Here is a 17,466-nt window from a genome sequence, read left to right as displayed (position 1 = left end):
GTTCCAATGCATGCATATGAAATTCATTCATTTATTTTTTTTACTTTTTTCATCCCTATTTTGAAGCTTTCTGTGTATAGATTCTGTAAATATTTTGTTAGATTTATACTTCTTATTTTCTGATGCTATTGTAAATGTTTTTTGTTGTAGTTTAATTTCAAAGTTTAGTAGTTCATTGATGGCAAACAGAAAGGCAGTTTGCTTTCATATATTGACCTTGTTGCAGGATACATGCCTATTGGTGCCAGGAAGTTTTCTTTTTTTTTTTTTTTTTTTGTAGATTCTTAGGAATTTTCTATATAGACAATGATGTCATCTGTAAGTATAGACAGTTTTATTTCTTGCCTTCCAATCTGTATAAACTTTTTTTTGAGACAGAGTTTCGCTCTTGTCACCAGGCTGGAGTTCAATGGTGCAATCTGGGTTCACTGCAACCTCCACCTCCCAGGTTCAAGTGATTCTCCAGCTTCAGCTTCCCAAGTAGCTGGGATTACCGGTACGCTAATTTTTGTTTTCTTAGTATATACGGGGTTTCACCATGTTGGCCCAGCTGGTCTTGAACTCCTGACCTCAGGTGATCTGCCCATCTTGGCTTCCCAAAGTGCTGGGACTACAGGTGTGAGTCACCACACTTGGCCCAATCTGCATAAACTTTATTCCTTTTTTAAAAAGTAAACCTAGTTTCATTTTGCCTGTGACATAATTTTTTAAATATCTTTTTAAGGAAGATATTTTTAAATATATTGTATTTTACAGGAATATACAATTTTTAAATTGTAAAGTGACAATTTATAATTATGTACATTCATGGGTTACAAAGTGATGGTTTAAAAGTAGAATAATTAAATCAAGCTATCCATCACCTCAAATACTCAACATTTTTGTGGTAGAAACATTTGAAATTTCTCTCTTTGCAATTTTGTAATAATAGACTATTCTATTATTCTATTATTAACTATATTTACCACATTATGAAATAGACTTTAAAAAAAAAAAAACATAACTTCTCCTAAGATTTTTCACCCTTTAATCATCATCTCCCCAATCTCCCAAATCCCTAACCTCTGTAACTACCATTCTACATTCCACCTCTATGAGATCAATTGTCTTAGATTCCACATATAAATGAGAACATGTAGTATTTGTCTTTCTGTGTCTGGTTTATTTCCCTTAGCATAATGTTCTCTAATTCATTACATCCATGTTGTCACAAATGACAGAATTTCCTTCTTTTTAAGGCTGAATAGTTTTCCACTGTGTGTATATACCACATTTCCTTTATTTATTCATCTGTTGATGAACATAGGTTGATTCCATAACTTGGCTACTGTGAATAGTGCTGCAACGAACATGGGATGCAGTCAGAGAAACTGATCTCAAATCTTTTGGGTAAATACCCAGAAGCAGGATTGCTGGATCTTATGGTAATTCTATTTTTAGTATGAGGAACCTACCTACAGTTTTCCATAATGGCTATACTAATTTATATTCTCATCAACAGTGTATGAGAGTTCCCTTCTTTTTCTGTATCTAATGAGATGATCACACAGTTTTTGTCCTTCATTCTATTGTGATGTATCATATTTATTAATTTGCATATGTTGAACCATGCTTGCATCTCAGGTACAAATCCCACTTGATCATGGTGGATGAGTTTTTCCAATGTGTTTTGGAATTCAGTTTGCTAATATTCTGTTGAGGATTTTTGTATCCATGTTCATCAAGGATATTGGCCCATGATTTTTTCTTGTAATGTCTTTGTCTGGCTTTGGTATCAAGGTGATATTGGCCTAGTAAAATTAGTTTGGAAATGTTCCCCTTTCAGACCCCAACTGCAACCCTGCCCAACTGCAGATACCAAATAGCGTAATTGCCTAGCCAAGGAATACAACCTGTGACCAGATTGACCAGAAGCCATCAAAGTACCCTGTCAGCAGCTCTGCCTGATAGCAGAGAATAGCCAGTTGTCTCAAGAGACAGTGGAAACCTAAGTTATTAATTGTATATCTCTCTTCTTTTCTAACATATGCATTTGGTGTTATAAATTTCCCTCTAAAAATTGCTTTTTCTGCATCCCCAAATTGTGATAAGTTGTATTTTCATTTTCATTGAGTTCAAATTATTTGTTTTTAAATTTCTCTTGAGACTTCTTTGGCCCATAGGTTATTTAGATTTTCGTAGTTTAATTTACAAATGTTTAGAAAATGTCCAGTTATCTTGCTCTTATGATTTCTAGCTTATTGCTATTGTCAACTGAGCACATACCTTGTATAATTTCTATTCTTTGGGGTTTGTTGAAATATGCTTTATGGCCCAGGATGTGGTCTACAGAATGCCATCTATCCTTTCTTTATGTAGATCCAAGTTTCTGACCCATGTCATTTTTCTTTTGTCTGAAGAAGTTCTTTCCACATTTCTTTCAGAGCTGGCCTGCTGGCAATAAATTACCTCAGAATTTTGTTTATCTGGAAAAATCTTCATTTCTCCTTTACCCTTGAAGGATAATTTTTCTGGATATAGAATTATAGAATGCCAGTTTTTAATATCAACACTTTAAAGATTTTTGTTCCACTCTTTTCTTGTTTATTTGGTTTCTGATGAGAAGTAAATTGTAATTTATATCCTTGTTCTTCTAGCCAGGTGTGATGACTCATGCCTATAATAATCCCAGCACTTAGGGAGGCTTGCGGCAGGAGAATCACTTGAGCCCAGGAGTTCAAGACCAGCCTGGGCAACATGGCAAAAACCTGTCTGTATAAAATAAAAGAAGAAAAAAAGAAAACAATAAAAAATATATCCTTGTTCTGCTACAGGTAAGATGTTTTTTCCTTCTGGTTTCCTTCAAGATGTTCTCTTTGTCTTTTGTTGTCTGTAATTTGAATATAATATTCCCAGGTTTTGTGTTTTTGTTTTGCTTTGATATTTATCTTGATTGGTATTCTTTTTGTATCTGTGGTTTAGTGTCTGACATTAATTTTGAAATGTTCTCAACAAGTATTACTACAAGCATTTCTTCTACCCCATTCTCTCTTCTTCTGGTATTCCAATTGTGCATATATTACACCTTTTGATATTATCCCAGAGTTCTTGGATGGTTGTTCTATTTTCATTCTTTTTTCTCTTTGCATTTTAGTTTGGGACGTTTTTATTGACCAATCTTCAAATTAACTGATTCTTTCCTTAACCCCGTGAAGTCAATAGGGCTATCAAAGATATTCTTCATTCATGTTCATTCATGTACATAATTATAAATTGTCACTTTACAATTTAAAAATCGTATATTCCTGTAAAATACAATATATTTAAAAATATCTTCCTTAAAAAGATATTTAAAAAATTATGTCACAGGCAAAATGAAACTAGGTTTACTTTTTTAAAAAGGAATAAAGTTTATGCAGATTGGGCCAAGTGTGGTGACTCACACCTGTAGTCCCAGCAACATGTTGCTGTGTTTCTGATATCTAGCATGTCATTTTGAGTCTTTCATATAATTTTCACCTCTCTGCTGACATTACACACCTTGCACATTGCATACTTTTTCCATCAGATCTCTTAACATATTAATCATAATTATTTAAAATGCCCTGTCCAATAATTTTTAAATTTTTATCATAACAGTCTGGGTTTGATGCTTGCTTGATCTCTTCAAAATACTTTTTTCTTGCCCTTTAGCACTCCTAATGACTTTTTGTTAAAAGTCAGACATGCTGTATCCTGTAACAGGTGCTGAGGTAATAAGGCCTTCAGCAGAAGAATTGATGGTACTCAGAGTAGCAGTTTGGTTGTGCTTAATGTTGTTGTAGCTACAAATATCAAAATCTTTCTTGTTTTTGTTTCCCCTCCTGGCTTTCAGGCTTCTCTGTATTGCTTTAGAGAAAGCCTATGTCTTGCAATTCTTTCATCTGTAATCCAGTATTGTCACTCTGGAGGTTCACTGGTGGTAAGTGGGGAGAAGGGAAATAGTCTACAATCTAATTGACTCTCACACTTTTACTTAACCTGTGTCTTGGAGACATGGTGTTCACAAGTATATCTATTCCTACTTCAAGGGTATAGTTGTCTTATCCCTGCCCCTACTCCCTTCCCTGGCTGCAGCATTCCCAATCGAATTCCTTAACACTGTTACTTTTCCTCCTTATTTAAGAAATAAAGGCTGGTGCTAGAGTAGGATTCCCTTACCCTAACTGGGCTATAGTTTCAAAATTACCCTCTGGCAAATTTCCCCCACCCCCCATTCCCAGATTAAGTCTTTGTTAGAAAAAAGAGGCTAGGAGTGTTTTAATGTGGATATTCTTTCCCTCCCCTACCAGGGCCACTAGCTTATCTTCAGCTCAGATCCTTAGCTCAGATCCTCACTGAAAGAATCCACTGGATTCCTAGAATGAAAGCCCATGTAAGTGTGGGCCCTCTCTTTCCCATGACTGTGCTCCCCCATGAATTTTTTACTCTTATACTAGTAAAATACTCAGCCTCCAGCAATTCATGAAAATAATCATTCATGTGTTCCTCCAGCTTATGGTAAGCAACTCTTGGGAACTGTATTTCTCTGGATTGTCTGAGTCTCTAGATCTCAAGGTGGCAGTTTGCCCTTGTCACCACAGTTCTCTGATGAGTCCAAGAAAAGCTGTTAATTTTCAATTTGTCTAACTTTTTCTTGTTATAAGATGGGAGTAATGACTTCTAAACTCTCTACATACAAGAACAGAAACTGGAAGTCCACTCCCAGAATTTTTTATTCAGTAGGTCTGGGAGGGGGGAAGTTACGAATATATTTTAAATATATTTTTATCTAGAAGTATATTAGAACAGGCTAATTTCAGGAATTTTGTGAGTCAGTTGTTAAACATAGACATTACTCAAAATTGCATTATATAAATTTATTATTAAATAAATCATATTAAAAACAAAGATAATAATTACTCAAGGATCATCACTTTCTAATTATGCTATTAAATTTTACTACTGCCTTCTGGAAGTGGTGGCTCACACCCTGCAATCCCAGCACTTTGGGAGGCCAAGGCATGCAGATCACTCGAGACCAGCCTAGCAAAAAAGGTGAAATCCTGTCTCTACTAAAAATTCAAAAATTAGCTGGGTGTGGTGGCAGGCGTCTGTAATCCCAGCTACTTGGGAGTCTGAGGCAGGAGAATCGCCTGAACCCAGGAAACAGAGGTTGTAGTGAGCCGAGATCGCACCACTGCACTCCAGGCTGGGTGACAGAGCGAGACTTTGTCTCAAAAAAAAAAAAAAAAAAAAAATGTACTACTACCTAATCTCTTGCAGTTATTTAAAATATCTACTGTATCCGTATGGTGGTGCGCTACTAAGTATCTGTTTGTAACTTCCCATTCAGAAAATTTATGTTGGGAGCTTGAAATCTGCTGTGATGAGAGGATTTATAACATGGAAATTGGCAAATGCAGCAAATAAGGATTTTCTTGCCACCTGCTTAGTTAGTAAAACATTTATCAGAATACTTACTGCTTAGGCCTAAACCCTAGTCCCAGATATTGCAATTTGATTGACCTGAATTGAGACACAACTATGGGAATTTTTTTAAGGCATACCAGATGACTTTAATATGCATTCTAGAGTGAGGAAACACTGTTCTAGTCTAAAAAAGAAGCCAGGGGGTAGAAGTCGAATTGTTTAGGTGTCACTCATTTTAGAGGCTGACTTCATAGTTACAATTCACCAGCAACGGCCGGGCATGGTGGCTCATGCCTGTAATCCCAGCACTTTGGGAAGCCGAGGCAGGCAGATCACCAGGCCAGGAGTTCAAGACCAGCCTGTGCAATATGGTGAAACCCCGTCTCTACTAAAAATACAAAAATTAGCCAGGTGTGGTGGTAAGCGCCTGTATTCCCAGCTATTCGGGAGGCTGAGGCAGAAGAGTCAGTTGAACCAGGGAGGCAGAGGTTGCAGTGAGCCGAGATCACGCCACTGAACTGCAGCCTGGGCGACAGAGCAAGACTCTGTCTAAAATAAAAAAGAAAAGAAAAAAAATTCACCAGTAACTGACCAAGATGACATAAATATGTACATTGTTTTTCAGGGCTTCTGGAGGTAAATTTGTGTTACTTGTTTTTGTTTGTTTTTGATGTAGACAAGCAAAAAAGGCTTCAAGAGAAATTGTTACATAAAGATTTAGTCTTTATGCTAAGAGCAATGCAAATCTTTTGAAGAGTTAGTTTCTAAGCAAAAAAGGATGCAATTAGTTGTGTTTCTAAAAAAAAAATTCTGAATATAATTTGGAAAAATAGATTGGAAGGTGGCAAGAATATCTATAGAGAAAGCTGGGGGAGGTAATGACAATAATCCAGTTTTCCCAGCCTCCAACTGAGAGAATGAGGGTCTCTCCTGCAGCAGACATTGCTGATTGGTTAAGTTTTTATTCCAAACCCTATCTCTCTTCCCTTGTATCTTTCTTTTAATAGAAATAATATAATTAATAGAAAGCTAAATAGCTATTAATATAATTAATAGAAAGCTAAATACTTGATTTTCCAGCCTCTCTTAAAGCTAAGGCTGATCATGTGACACTTCTGGCCAATAAGATGAAAGCAGAAATATAAAGGAAGGGGAAAGGCTTCTGGGAAATTTTTTACCTTCCTGAAAAATGAGACAGATATGATGATGCTACTTCCCTTCTCCTTTCTGTCTTTAATGTGGATAATATGCCCAGAGCGAGCTGGAGAAGATATTTTGAGACCATGAGAAAAGAAGAAATGCTTTAGGAAAAAGAATAGCAGAACGGCCAATCCAAATTCTGACAAAATTAAGCCAAAAAAATCAAAGCCAAAAGCTATCTCTTCTTTTAATGTGAGAAAAGTAAATATTTGTTCAAGTTCTTTTTAGTTGGGTATTCTGTTATTTGTTGTCAGTCATTCCTGTTACATCTCCCAACATCAAAAAGAAAAGTCCATAAAGCACCATTTTTCCAGCCTTATATTTTCACCAGTCCCTCATTATCATTTTAAAGGAAAAAAATCCTTATTGCACTGTAAAGCAAGTACCCCTCAAGTATGTAACCATTTCTCCCAGCACTTTTGATCATTCATTATTATTTCCTCATTCTTGTATCTTCATTTTCATAATCCTTTCCATTACCTCATGTTTTACCCTCTGCCTGGATTGGGCTTCCCCTACTTCTCTGGACAAGTAACTAATAATCTTTAAAAACCTAATTCAAAAGTCAATAATGTTCTCTGTGAAGCCTTTTTTATTTTACCTCAAAGGATTTAATCACTTCTTTCCAAGTGTTCCCATGACATTCCACATATGTCATTATGGAACTGATCACAAATGTATCAGAATTATTTGTCTCCGATTAGAAGTTGAGCTTGGTGGCTCACACCGATAATCCCAGTACTTTGGCAGGCCGAGGCAGGCAGATCACTTGAGCCCAGGAGTTCGAGACCAGCCTGGTCAACATAGTGAAAACCTGTCTCTACAATAATTACAAAAAATTAGCCAGGCACGGTGGTGCATGCCTGTATTCCCAGGTACTTGGGAGGCAGAGGTGGAGGATCGCTAGAGCCTGAGAAGCAGAGGTTGCAGTGAGCCAAGATTGCACTCCAGTCTAGGTGACAGAGTGAGATCCTGAGAAGAAGAAGAAGAAAGAAGAGGCCAGGCACAGTGGCTTACACCTGCAATCCCAGCACTTTGGGAAGCCGAGGCTGGCAAATCATTTGAGGTCAAAAGTTTGAAACCAGTCTGGCCAACATGATGAAACCCCGTATCTATTAAAAATACAAAAAAATTAGCCCAGCATGGTGGCGGACACCTGCAATCCCAGCTACTTGGGAGGCTCAGACAGGAGAAGTGCTTGAACCCAGGAGGCAGAGGTTGCAGTGAGCTGAGATTGTGCCACTGCATGCCAGCCTAGGTGACAGAACAAGACTCTGTCTCAAAAAAAAAAAAGAGAAAGAATAAAAAGAAGAAGAGGAAGAAGAGAAGGAAGCAGAGGAGGAAGAAGAAGAAGAGAAGGAGGGAGAGGAGGAGAAGAGAGAGGAAGAGGGAGAGGAGGAAGAGGAGGAGGAATAAGAGAAAGAAGAGGAAGAGGAGGAAGAAGTGAGGAAGAAGAGAAGAAGAGGAAAAGAAGAGGAAGAAGAGGAAAAAAGGAAGAGGAGGAAGAGGAAGAGGAGGAGAAAGAAGGAGGAGGAGGAGGAGGAGAAGGAGGAGGAGGAGGAGGAGGAGAAGCTGAGCTCTAACACAAAGCACCAGTGGTTCCTCAGGATGATGATTCAAAAAAGTCACCCAGGGAACTTAAAAAAATAGATATTCCCCTGGTAATTCTCTTGAAGCAACTTCACAAGCCAGCATTTGGAAATCATTATCATATTTCTTTTATCTCAAGTATCCAACCAATAATAAGCATATTGACTAAATAATGGACTGTTACTGAAATAAACAAGTATATTTTCATTACCTGTGAAACTAGTCAGTCTTTCTCGTTTATAGGATGGTTCTTCCAGGTCTTCTGCTATTGATTCACTTGTTGATACACTTGACTTAGAAACTGTACTGCTTCCTAAAACTGACCTTTAATAATGAATAACAGAATTATTCATTTATTTAGATGTCCTTATGGGAAACTATATAAATTAGAACACATTATCAGATGGAGAAATCAAATATACTAGGATCATATAAGTAAAATAGATACATTAATTTTTCAAAAATGAGTCGTTTCTAATATTTCTTAAATAAAAAGTTACTTACAATTTATTTATTTATATCTTTATTTAGTTTTTGAAGTGGAGTCTCGCCCTGTCACCCAGGCTGTAGTGTAAATAGCACAATCTCTGCTCACTGCAACCTCTGCCTCCCAAGTTCAAGTGTTCCTCCTGCCTCAGACTCCTGAATAGCTGGGATTACAGGCTTGTGCCAGCACATCCAGCTATTTTTTTTTGTATTTTTGGTAGAGACGGGTTTTCACCATGTTAGCCAGGCTGGTCTTGAACTCCTGACCTCAGGTGCTCTGCCCACCTCAGCCTCCCAAAGTGCTGTGATTACAGGCGTAAGCCACCACACCCAGCAAAAATGTATTTTAGAAGAAAGACATGTTAAACATGCTTAAAGTCCTTCAGTGAATTATCAGTACACTTAGTACAAAAATCCAAAATACAGTCGGTACCTACCCAGCACATTCATCTTCATTATTAGTCTTCCTTTACTTTTTTTTTTAGTTCCTCAATCTTAGGAGCTCTCTAATTTCAGAGCCTCAGCCTGGAATACTCTTCCTTTCGTTTTTCACTTGGTTTTTGTTCACTATTCAAATGTCATCTTAAAAATGTGATTTATTTCATTTTATACAGGCTTTCTCAAGGTTTAACTAAAATATATATACTCAGAAGGAAATCAATGGAAGAATCCAAAAATAATTTCCTTAAACATATGAACTTAACACTACTCCATGGTATTACATACTTTATTTTTTGTTCCTATTTATAGTCTCAACTGCCCATCAAAACAGGATGTAAAGTTTATTGGAATATCTTGTTTTACCAGGTACTGCTGTATTTTTGTAGGCAAATTCAGAAGCAAGCTCCAGAGAAGCATATAATTGCTGTGTATTATAAAATAAGAGAGAAATCAAACTCTAGGAAAACAGAGATTTGCATGGGAGAGGAGGGGAAAAAAGGGAAGCCACCTCTTCCCATAAAATGCAGCTCAAAAGAAGCCGAAGAAACTTGAAGAAAAATGTCTAATGGGAATTTGAAATTAATTGTATGTGATTTTAATCCCATCTTTTGGTTGCTCAGGAAGTCTTGAGTGAAATACATGTATTTTCCACAAATGTTTTGTTGTGAGTATATGGGAACTCTTAAGACATTAACAACTCTGCATTTAATTTAAAACATGAGAGGAATATAGAGATGGAACATTAGGATGATAATTAAAACTTCAGTCGCTCATGCCTGTAATCCCAGCATTTTGGGAGGCCTAGGCGGGTGGATCACCAGAGGTCAGGAGTTCGAGACCAGTCTGGTTAACATGCTGACGACCCGTCTCTATTAAAAATACAAAAAATTAGCCAGGCATGGTGGGGGGATACCTATAATCCCAGCTACTCAGGAGGCTGAGGCAGGAGAATAGCTTGAACCCAGGAGGTGGAGGTTCCAGTGAGCCCAGATGGTACCACTGTACTCCAGCCTGGGCAACAAGAGTGAAACGTGTCAAAAAAAAGAAGGAAAGGAAAGGAAAGGAAAAGGAAAAGGAAAAGGAAGGAAAGAAAAGGAAGAAGGAAGGAAGGAAGGAAGGGAGGGAGGAAGGAAGGAAGGAAGGGAAAGAAAAAAAGAAGAGAAAGAAAGAAAGAAAAAGAAAGAAAGAAAGAAAGAAAGAAAGAAAGAAAGAAAGAAAGAAAGAAAGAAAGAAAGAAAGAAAGAGAAAGAAAGAAAGGAAAGGAAAGGAAAGAAAAAGAGAAAGAAACAGAGAAAGAAAGAGAAAGATTGGGAGACTGGAGACAACTGATATCTAAGATACATATGTGCAATTTAAATGGAAAGGCAATATATATGATAGAAAAAAGGAACTATATAATAGCATACTCTACCTTGTAAACTGCCCTAACATACTAGGATTTATTGTATTCTGATAAAGGCTATGGGAAGATATAAATTCTGGTCCAAGTGATCCTTCTTGTGATGTCAAGAGTTTATTTGGCTTTGCTGTACCAGTAAGTGGATCTGGATGGTAAAGAGGTCGAGGAGTAACATCAGTTCCATTTATGTCAAACACCTGTTAAAAATGGTTATTTAAAATGAAGTAACTAAAAAAGAGAGGGCTTCTAAACAACAACTGCTAGAAAATAGAAACAAATATGGTAGAAAAAAGATAAGCATAATATTCCTACAATACGATAAACATGAAAAATTGGATGCTTTAAAATGTCATGCTTAGAAAGTTTCTTAACTATGCAAAAACTTTCTTAAAATATTATTTGTGTTTTATCTATATATAATTAATATATATTAACTTTTGGAAAATCAGAAAGGTGGAATGATAATTCATCCAGACTGTTAATATTTTGGTGCATGTAAATTGTATGTACACGTTTTAAAGAAAACTCACTATTTTTCACTTAACGTTTCATTAATAGGCATTTCCCTAGTTATTATATGCTTTTGGTTTATAGTTCTGCACCATAAAATGATTCAGTCAACAATGGACCACATATATGACAGTGGTACCAAAACATTATCACAGAACTGAAAAGTTCTTATATCACCTAGTGACATCACAGTCATCATAATGTCATAGCACAACACATTACTCATGAATTTGTAGTGATGCTCATATAAACAAACCTACTGCACTGCCAGTCATATAAAAGTACAGCAATTATGCACAGTAAATATTTGATAATAATACATTATGCTTCTGGCTTATGTGCTTACTAAACTAAACTTTTTATTATTTTAGAGTGTACTCCTTTTATTTCTTAAAAAAAATAGTTAACTGTAAAACAGCCTCGGTCAGGTCCTTCAGTGGGTACTCTGGAAGACGACATTGTTAAAAGAGATGACAGCTCCATGCATATTACTGCCCCAAAAAAACCTTCCAGTGGGACAAAATGTGGAGGCAGAAAACAGTGATATTGATACAGTCGAACTCCTTTTATATATTTATTCCCATTTTGATTTCCATTTGGAGGGGGAGAATTTCCTATTCAAGTCCTTTGCACATATTGTATTGAAACTTTTTTATTATTGGTAACGGATGAGTCTTTTCAGTTGTATGAGCTGCAAATGTCTTCTTTCACTCTGTGGCTTCATTTTCTTTATGGTATATTTGATGAATATGAGTTTTTTTTTAACGTAGTCAAATGTATCATGTTTTCCATTATGGGTTGTGCTTTAGATGTCTCCTTTAAAAAAACATATCCAGCCCTGAAGTCCTATATGTTGCTTTTCATATTTAAGTATATAATATACCCAGAATTAATTTTATATATAGGATAAGAAAGAAAGCCAATATATTTTTGTTTCATAAGAACACCCAATTGTCTCAACAAGAGTTTTTGAAAATCCTGTCCTTTCCCCATTACTCTGCAGTTCACATTTATTATAAAATAAGTGTTTATATGTGCTCAGGTCATGTGAAGGCTCTCTAATTTGCTAATATTATGTGTTTTATTAAGCCTGGTATCTAGGAAAGCAAGTGCTTCCACTGAGTTTTTATGCAAGTATCTTGGCTATTTTTAGCCTTTAGCATTTCCATATAAATTTTAGAATTATCTTGAAAAGTTTCTGGAAAAAAAATAACTTTAAAACTTGAGATTTTGATTAAAATTGCAAAGAATCTATAAATCAAAATTTGGGATAATTGATCTTAAAATATTGTTTTCTATGTACACATGTCTATATCTCCTTTTGTTTTGGTTCTCTTTAATGTCTTCCAATAAACTTCTATAGTTTTAAAAATATTGGTATAGGCATCTTTTGTTATATTTTTCCACAAGTGCTTGATAAACCTTAATGCTATTATAAATTGTATCATTTTAATATGTCTAATTTCTGGATGGGCACAATGGCTCAATGCCTGTAATCCCAGTGCTCTGGGAGGTCAAGGCAGAAGGACTGCTTGAGGCTAGGAGTTTGGGACCAGCCTGGACAACACAGCAGAATCTCGTCTTTACCAAAAATTTGAGAAAATTAGCTGGGAATGGTGGCACACACCCGTAGCCCATGCCACATGGGAGGTTAAGGCAAGAGGATTGCTTAAGGCCAGGAATTTGAGGATATAGTGAGCTATGATTGTGCCACCGCACTTTCAGTCTGCGCGATCACAGCAAGACTCATCTCTAAAAAATTTTTTTCAAATAAAAAAAATCTAATTTTTGAACTATTTGTTGCTAGTAAATATTCAATCCACAAATACTCAATGTTTTCTTTCTTCCTTTCCAACTTTATACATCCCATTTCATTTTCTCAGCAATTTGAACTGACTTCCAAGAATGTTGGATTAAAGGGGGCTCTTTTTTGAAATGCTTCACCATTTGATATGATCACTACTATAGGATTTTATAGATAGCCTAAGTAAGATTTTTAAAGTTCCTTGTGATTATCAGTTTCGTAAGAATTTTTAAAATCATGAATATTAAATGTTACCAGATACTTTGTCTAAATTGAAAGAATCATGTGCTTTTTTACCACATTAAGCTGTTAATGTGGTAAATTACACTAAGGGTTTTTAAATGTTAAACCAATCTTGATTTCTTGGCACAGACCAAGCTTCCTTATGATGTATTAGGCATTTTGTTGTTGTTGTTGTTACTGAACTTTATTGGATAATATTTTATTGAGGATTGCTCTATGTTTGCAAGTGAAATTGGAATATAATATTTGTTTCTCATATTGTATTCAGGTTTTAATATCAAGGTAATGCTAGCCTCATAAAATGAGTTCTGGAATATACCCACTTTTAGTGTTCTGTTTTCATCTATGTGTATTTGACACATACCACAGTTGAAGTCATCTGAATCTGGAATTATCTTTTTTTTTTGAGGGGGGACGGAGTCTCGCTCTGTCGCCCAGGTTGGAGTGCAGTGGCGCGATCTCAGCTCACTGCAATCTCCGCCTCCCGGGTTCACACCATTATTCTGCCTCAGCCTCCCAAGTAGCTGGGACTACAGGCGCCTGCCACCATGCCTGGGTAATTTATTTATTTTTTTGTATTTTAGTAGAGATGGGGTTTCACCATGTTAGCCAGGATGGTCTCGATCTCCTGACTTCGTGATCCGCCCGTCTTGGCCTCCCAAAGTGCTGGGATTACAGGCATGAGTCACCGTGTCTGGCCTGGAATTATCTTTGAAGGAAGGTTTTTAAATCACTCACATAAATTTCTTTAATAGTTTCCAGTTTTCAATTTTTGTTTGTCTGCTTTGCTAAAGTGTAATTTTTTAAAAGTTTTTTTACATTTTACTTAAATTTTCAAAATTCAAAATTGGAATATGATAACATAATATGCATTAATTTGCTTTTTAAATTGTTTTTAACATGTACAATTCAATAGTTTTTAATATATTCACATATATGTGCACTAAAATTAATTTTGGAAACTTTTTACACTTTAAGAAAATACTCTGTATCCATTATGATCCCTGCTATGGTTTAAGTGTGTGCACTAAAAGTTCATGTGTTGGAAATGCGGTCCCAATGCAGCAGTGTTGAGAGCTTCGACTTTGGGAGGTGACTGTGTAATGAAAGGTTGTCCTCACAAATGGATTAATCCATTCATGGATTAATGGATAAATGGGTGATCAAGGGAGTGGTTTAGTTATCACAAGAGAAGTCTGTTATGAAGGCCAGTTTCTCTCTCTCATAAACTCCCCTCACCATGCGATACCCTGCACCACCTTAGCTCTCTGCAGAGTCCCCATTAGCAACAAGGCCCTAACCAGATGTGGTTCCTCGATCCTGGACATCCTAGCCTCCAGAACTATAAGAAACAATATTCTTTTGTTTATAAAGTACCCAGTATCAGGTATTCACTTACAGAAACAGAAAACAAACTAAAAAAATTAATACCAAGAAGTGGGGCTAATAACATACACCTGAAAATGTAGAAGTGGATTTGGAACTGAGTAATGGATAGAGGCTAGAAGAACTTGGAGAAGCAGTCTAGAAAAAGGCTGCATTGACATAAACAGCATTAAGGGTGATTCTGGTGAGGGCTCAGAAGAGCAGACTAAAGAAAGTCTGAATCTTTTTAATTGCTTAAGTGGTTGTGAACAGAATACTGGTAGAATTAGGAATAGTAAAGACTTCTGATGGGGTCTCAGACAGAAATGAGAAATTCTTATTAGAAACTGGAATAAAGGCTGTCTTTGTTATAAAGTAGTGAAGAATTTGGCAGAATTTATGGAAGGCAAAATTTAAGCATGACAAACTAGGATACCTGGCAAAAGAAATATTAATATCTAAGCAAAGTGTTCAAGATGCTGCATGGTTGCTTTTGCTTACTTACAAGTGAGATTTGAGAACAAAGGGATGAGATTAAAAAAAAAAAAATTTATAATCAAAAGGGAAGCAAAGCAGAAAGATTTGGAAAAGTCTCAGCCTGGCCATGTAAAGAATGAACCAAGGGTGTGGCCCAGAGACCATTTGCAAAGGAGTTTAGTACAGATGGAAGGGATCGTTAAGACAGTAGAAGAAGACTCCAAAAGCATTTCAGCGATTTTCTAGATGGCTCATCCAAACACAGGCCCAGAGATCTAGGAGGGCAGAATGGTTTCAGGGGACAGGCCCTGAGTGCCCTTCAAGAGCTCACTACCCAGCACTACCTTGGGTCCCCAAATTTTGGCAAGGAGTCAGCCACCCCAGTCGCGGCACAAGTGACCCCCATTGGGGCTATACCCACTACTCCAGAAGATATGAATCATAAGCCTTGGCAGCATCCACATGGCATTAATTCTGCAGGCTTACAGAAAGCAAAAGCTGTGGAGGAATTAAGATCCATCTTAATTCCAATGGATGTATCAGATGCCCTGGGAGTCTATGCAGAGATCTATCACAGGGGCAAAACTTCTGCAGAAGGCCCCTAAAGGTAATGCCTAGTGGAGACATGGGAGCAGGATTGCCACAGGACCCCAGAACTGCAGAGCTATCAGCCTGCAAAGCCAGCCTGGGAAAGCTGTAGTGTAGACTGACTCCAGCAAAGTCATAGAGTCAGGGATGCCCAAGGCGTTGGGGGCCCAATCCCTGTACCAGTGTGTCCAGAAGGCAGTACATGGAGTCAAAAGATATTATTCTCCAGCTTTAAGGTTTAATGTTTGCTCTGCTGAGTTCAGACTTTTTTGGGACCTATGACTTCTGGCCTATTCTCCCTTTCAGAATGGGAATGTATACCCCATGTCTGTCCAACCATTGTATCTTGGAAGTAAATAGCTTGTTTTGATTTCACAGGCTCACAGGTAAGACTCTGGGCTTTTGAGTTGATGTTGGAATGATTTAAGGCATTGGGGCTATTGGGATGGAATTAATGTGTTTTACATGTGAGAAGGATGTGAATTTGGCGGCCAAAGGCAGAAAGATATGGTTTAAATGTGTCTCTAAGTTATGTGGGAAACTTGGTCCCTAATGCAATAGTATCGAGAGGTGGGACTTTTGGGAGGTGAGGATCAAGAGGGCTCTGCCCTCATAAATGGATTAATCCATTCATGGATGAATGGGTCAGTAGGTTACCAAGGGAGTGGATTAGTTATCATGAGAGGAGTCTGTTATAAAAGCCAGTTTCTCCATCTCTTGTGAGCACTCCTCACCATGTAATATCCTGCTCTACCCCAGGACCCTGCAGAGTCCCCCACTAGCAAGGAGATCCTCACCAGATGTGTCCACTTGACCCTGGACTTCTCAGCCTTGAGAAATGTCAGAAATACATTTGTTTTATAAATTACCCAGTATTGAGCATTCAGTTATATCATAACAACAGAAAACATATTAAGATAGTCCCCTAACATCTCTGCTCCCAGCCCCAGGCCACACGAGTATCTTCATGTCTCTATAGACTTCCCTATTTGGGAGTTTGATAGTGAATGGAATTATATACTGTGCAGTATTTTGTTACTGGCTTGTCTCACTTAGCATATTTTCAAGATTCATGCATCAGTGCTTCATTCCTTTTTATGGTTGAATAATATTCTATTGTATGGCTATACAACATTTTCTTTAGCCACTTTTCCATTGACAGACATTGGAGTTGTTTCCAGCTTTTATCTACTAAGAATAATGCTACTGGAAACATTTGTGTATACCTTTTTGTGTAGAAATATATTTTATTTCTCTTGGGTGTATATACCTAGGAGTAGGATTGCTGGTTCATATGTTAACACTGCTTAACCTCTTGAGGAACTTCCAAACTATTTTATAACATGGCCAATTTATATTCCCACAAGCAGTGTATGAGAGTTCTGCTTTCTTCACTTCTAACACTTGTTATGTTACTCTTTGATTCTAGCCATCTTAGTGGTTATAAAGTGATTATTTCATTGTGGGCTTGATTTCGATTTCTCTAACAATTTCCACCACATTTTCATATACTTTTTGATCATTTGTATGTATTTTCTTAAGAAACGAACATTCAGATTGCATGATCAATATTCAATTATGTCTTTATTAATGAATTATAAGAGTTCTTTATATATGATACAAGCTCTTATCAGATACGTGTTTCACAAGTATTTTCTATTTCTGTGGGTTATCTTTTCACTCTGTATATATTTTTGATACAAACATTTAAAAATTTTCATAAGGTCAAATTTGTCTACTTTTTCTTTTGTTACGTATGCTTTGAGTGTCTCATATAAGAAGCCTATGCCAAATCCAAGGTCATAAAAATTTACCCCTATGTTTTCTTCTAAGAGTGTTACAATTTTAGCTCTTAAATCTGTCTTTAATAAATTTTGAATTAGTTTGAAAATATGAGGTAAGGGTCTAAGTTCATTCTTTTCCAGGTAGCAAT

At 36.7% G+C, this 17,466-nt stretch overlaps 1 protein-coding gene across 1 annotated transcript in view; it reads right to left on the bottom strand.

The window, feature by feature from the left end:
* Positions 1–17,466, bottom strand: part of WDR78 (WD repeat domain 78) — a 112,293-nt gene that overhangs the window by 69,512 nt on the left and 25,315 nt on the right. Inside the window, 2 exon segments of the mRNA XM_023209865.2 lie at positions 8,432–8,544; positions 10,559–10,743. Coding sequence (XP_023065633.1) covers positions 8,432–8,544; positions 10,559–10,743 — 298 coding nt within the window.

This window comes from Piliocolobus tephrosceles, chromosome 1, assembly GCF_002776525.5.
Source record: "Piliocolobus tephrosceles isolate RC106 chromosome 1, ASM277652v3, whole genome shotgun sequence".
Taxonomy (NCBI): domain Eukaryota; kingdom Metazoa; phylum Chordata; class Mammalia; order Primates; family Cercopithecidae; genus Piliocolobus; species Piliocolobus tephrosceles.
The sequence above is the reverse complement of the archived record's forward strand: the minus strand, read 5'-3'. Positions and strand labels throughout refer to the sequence as shown.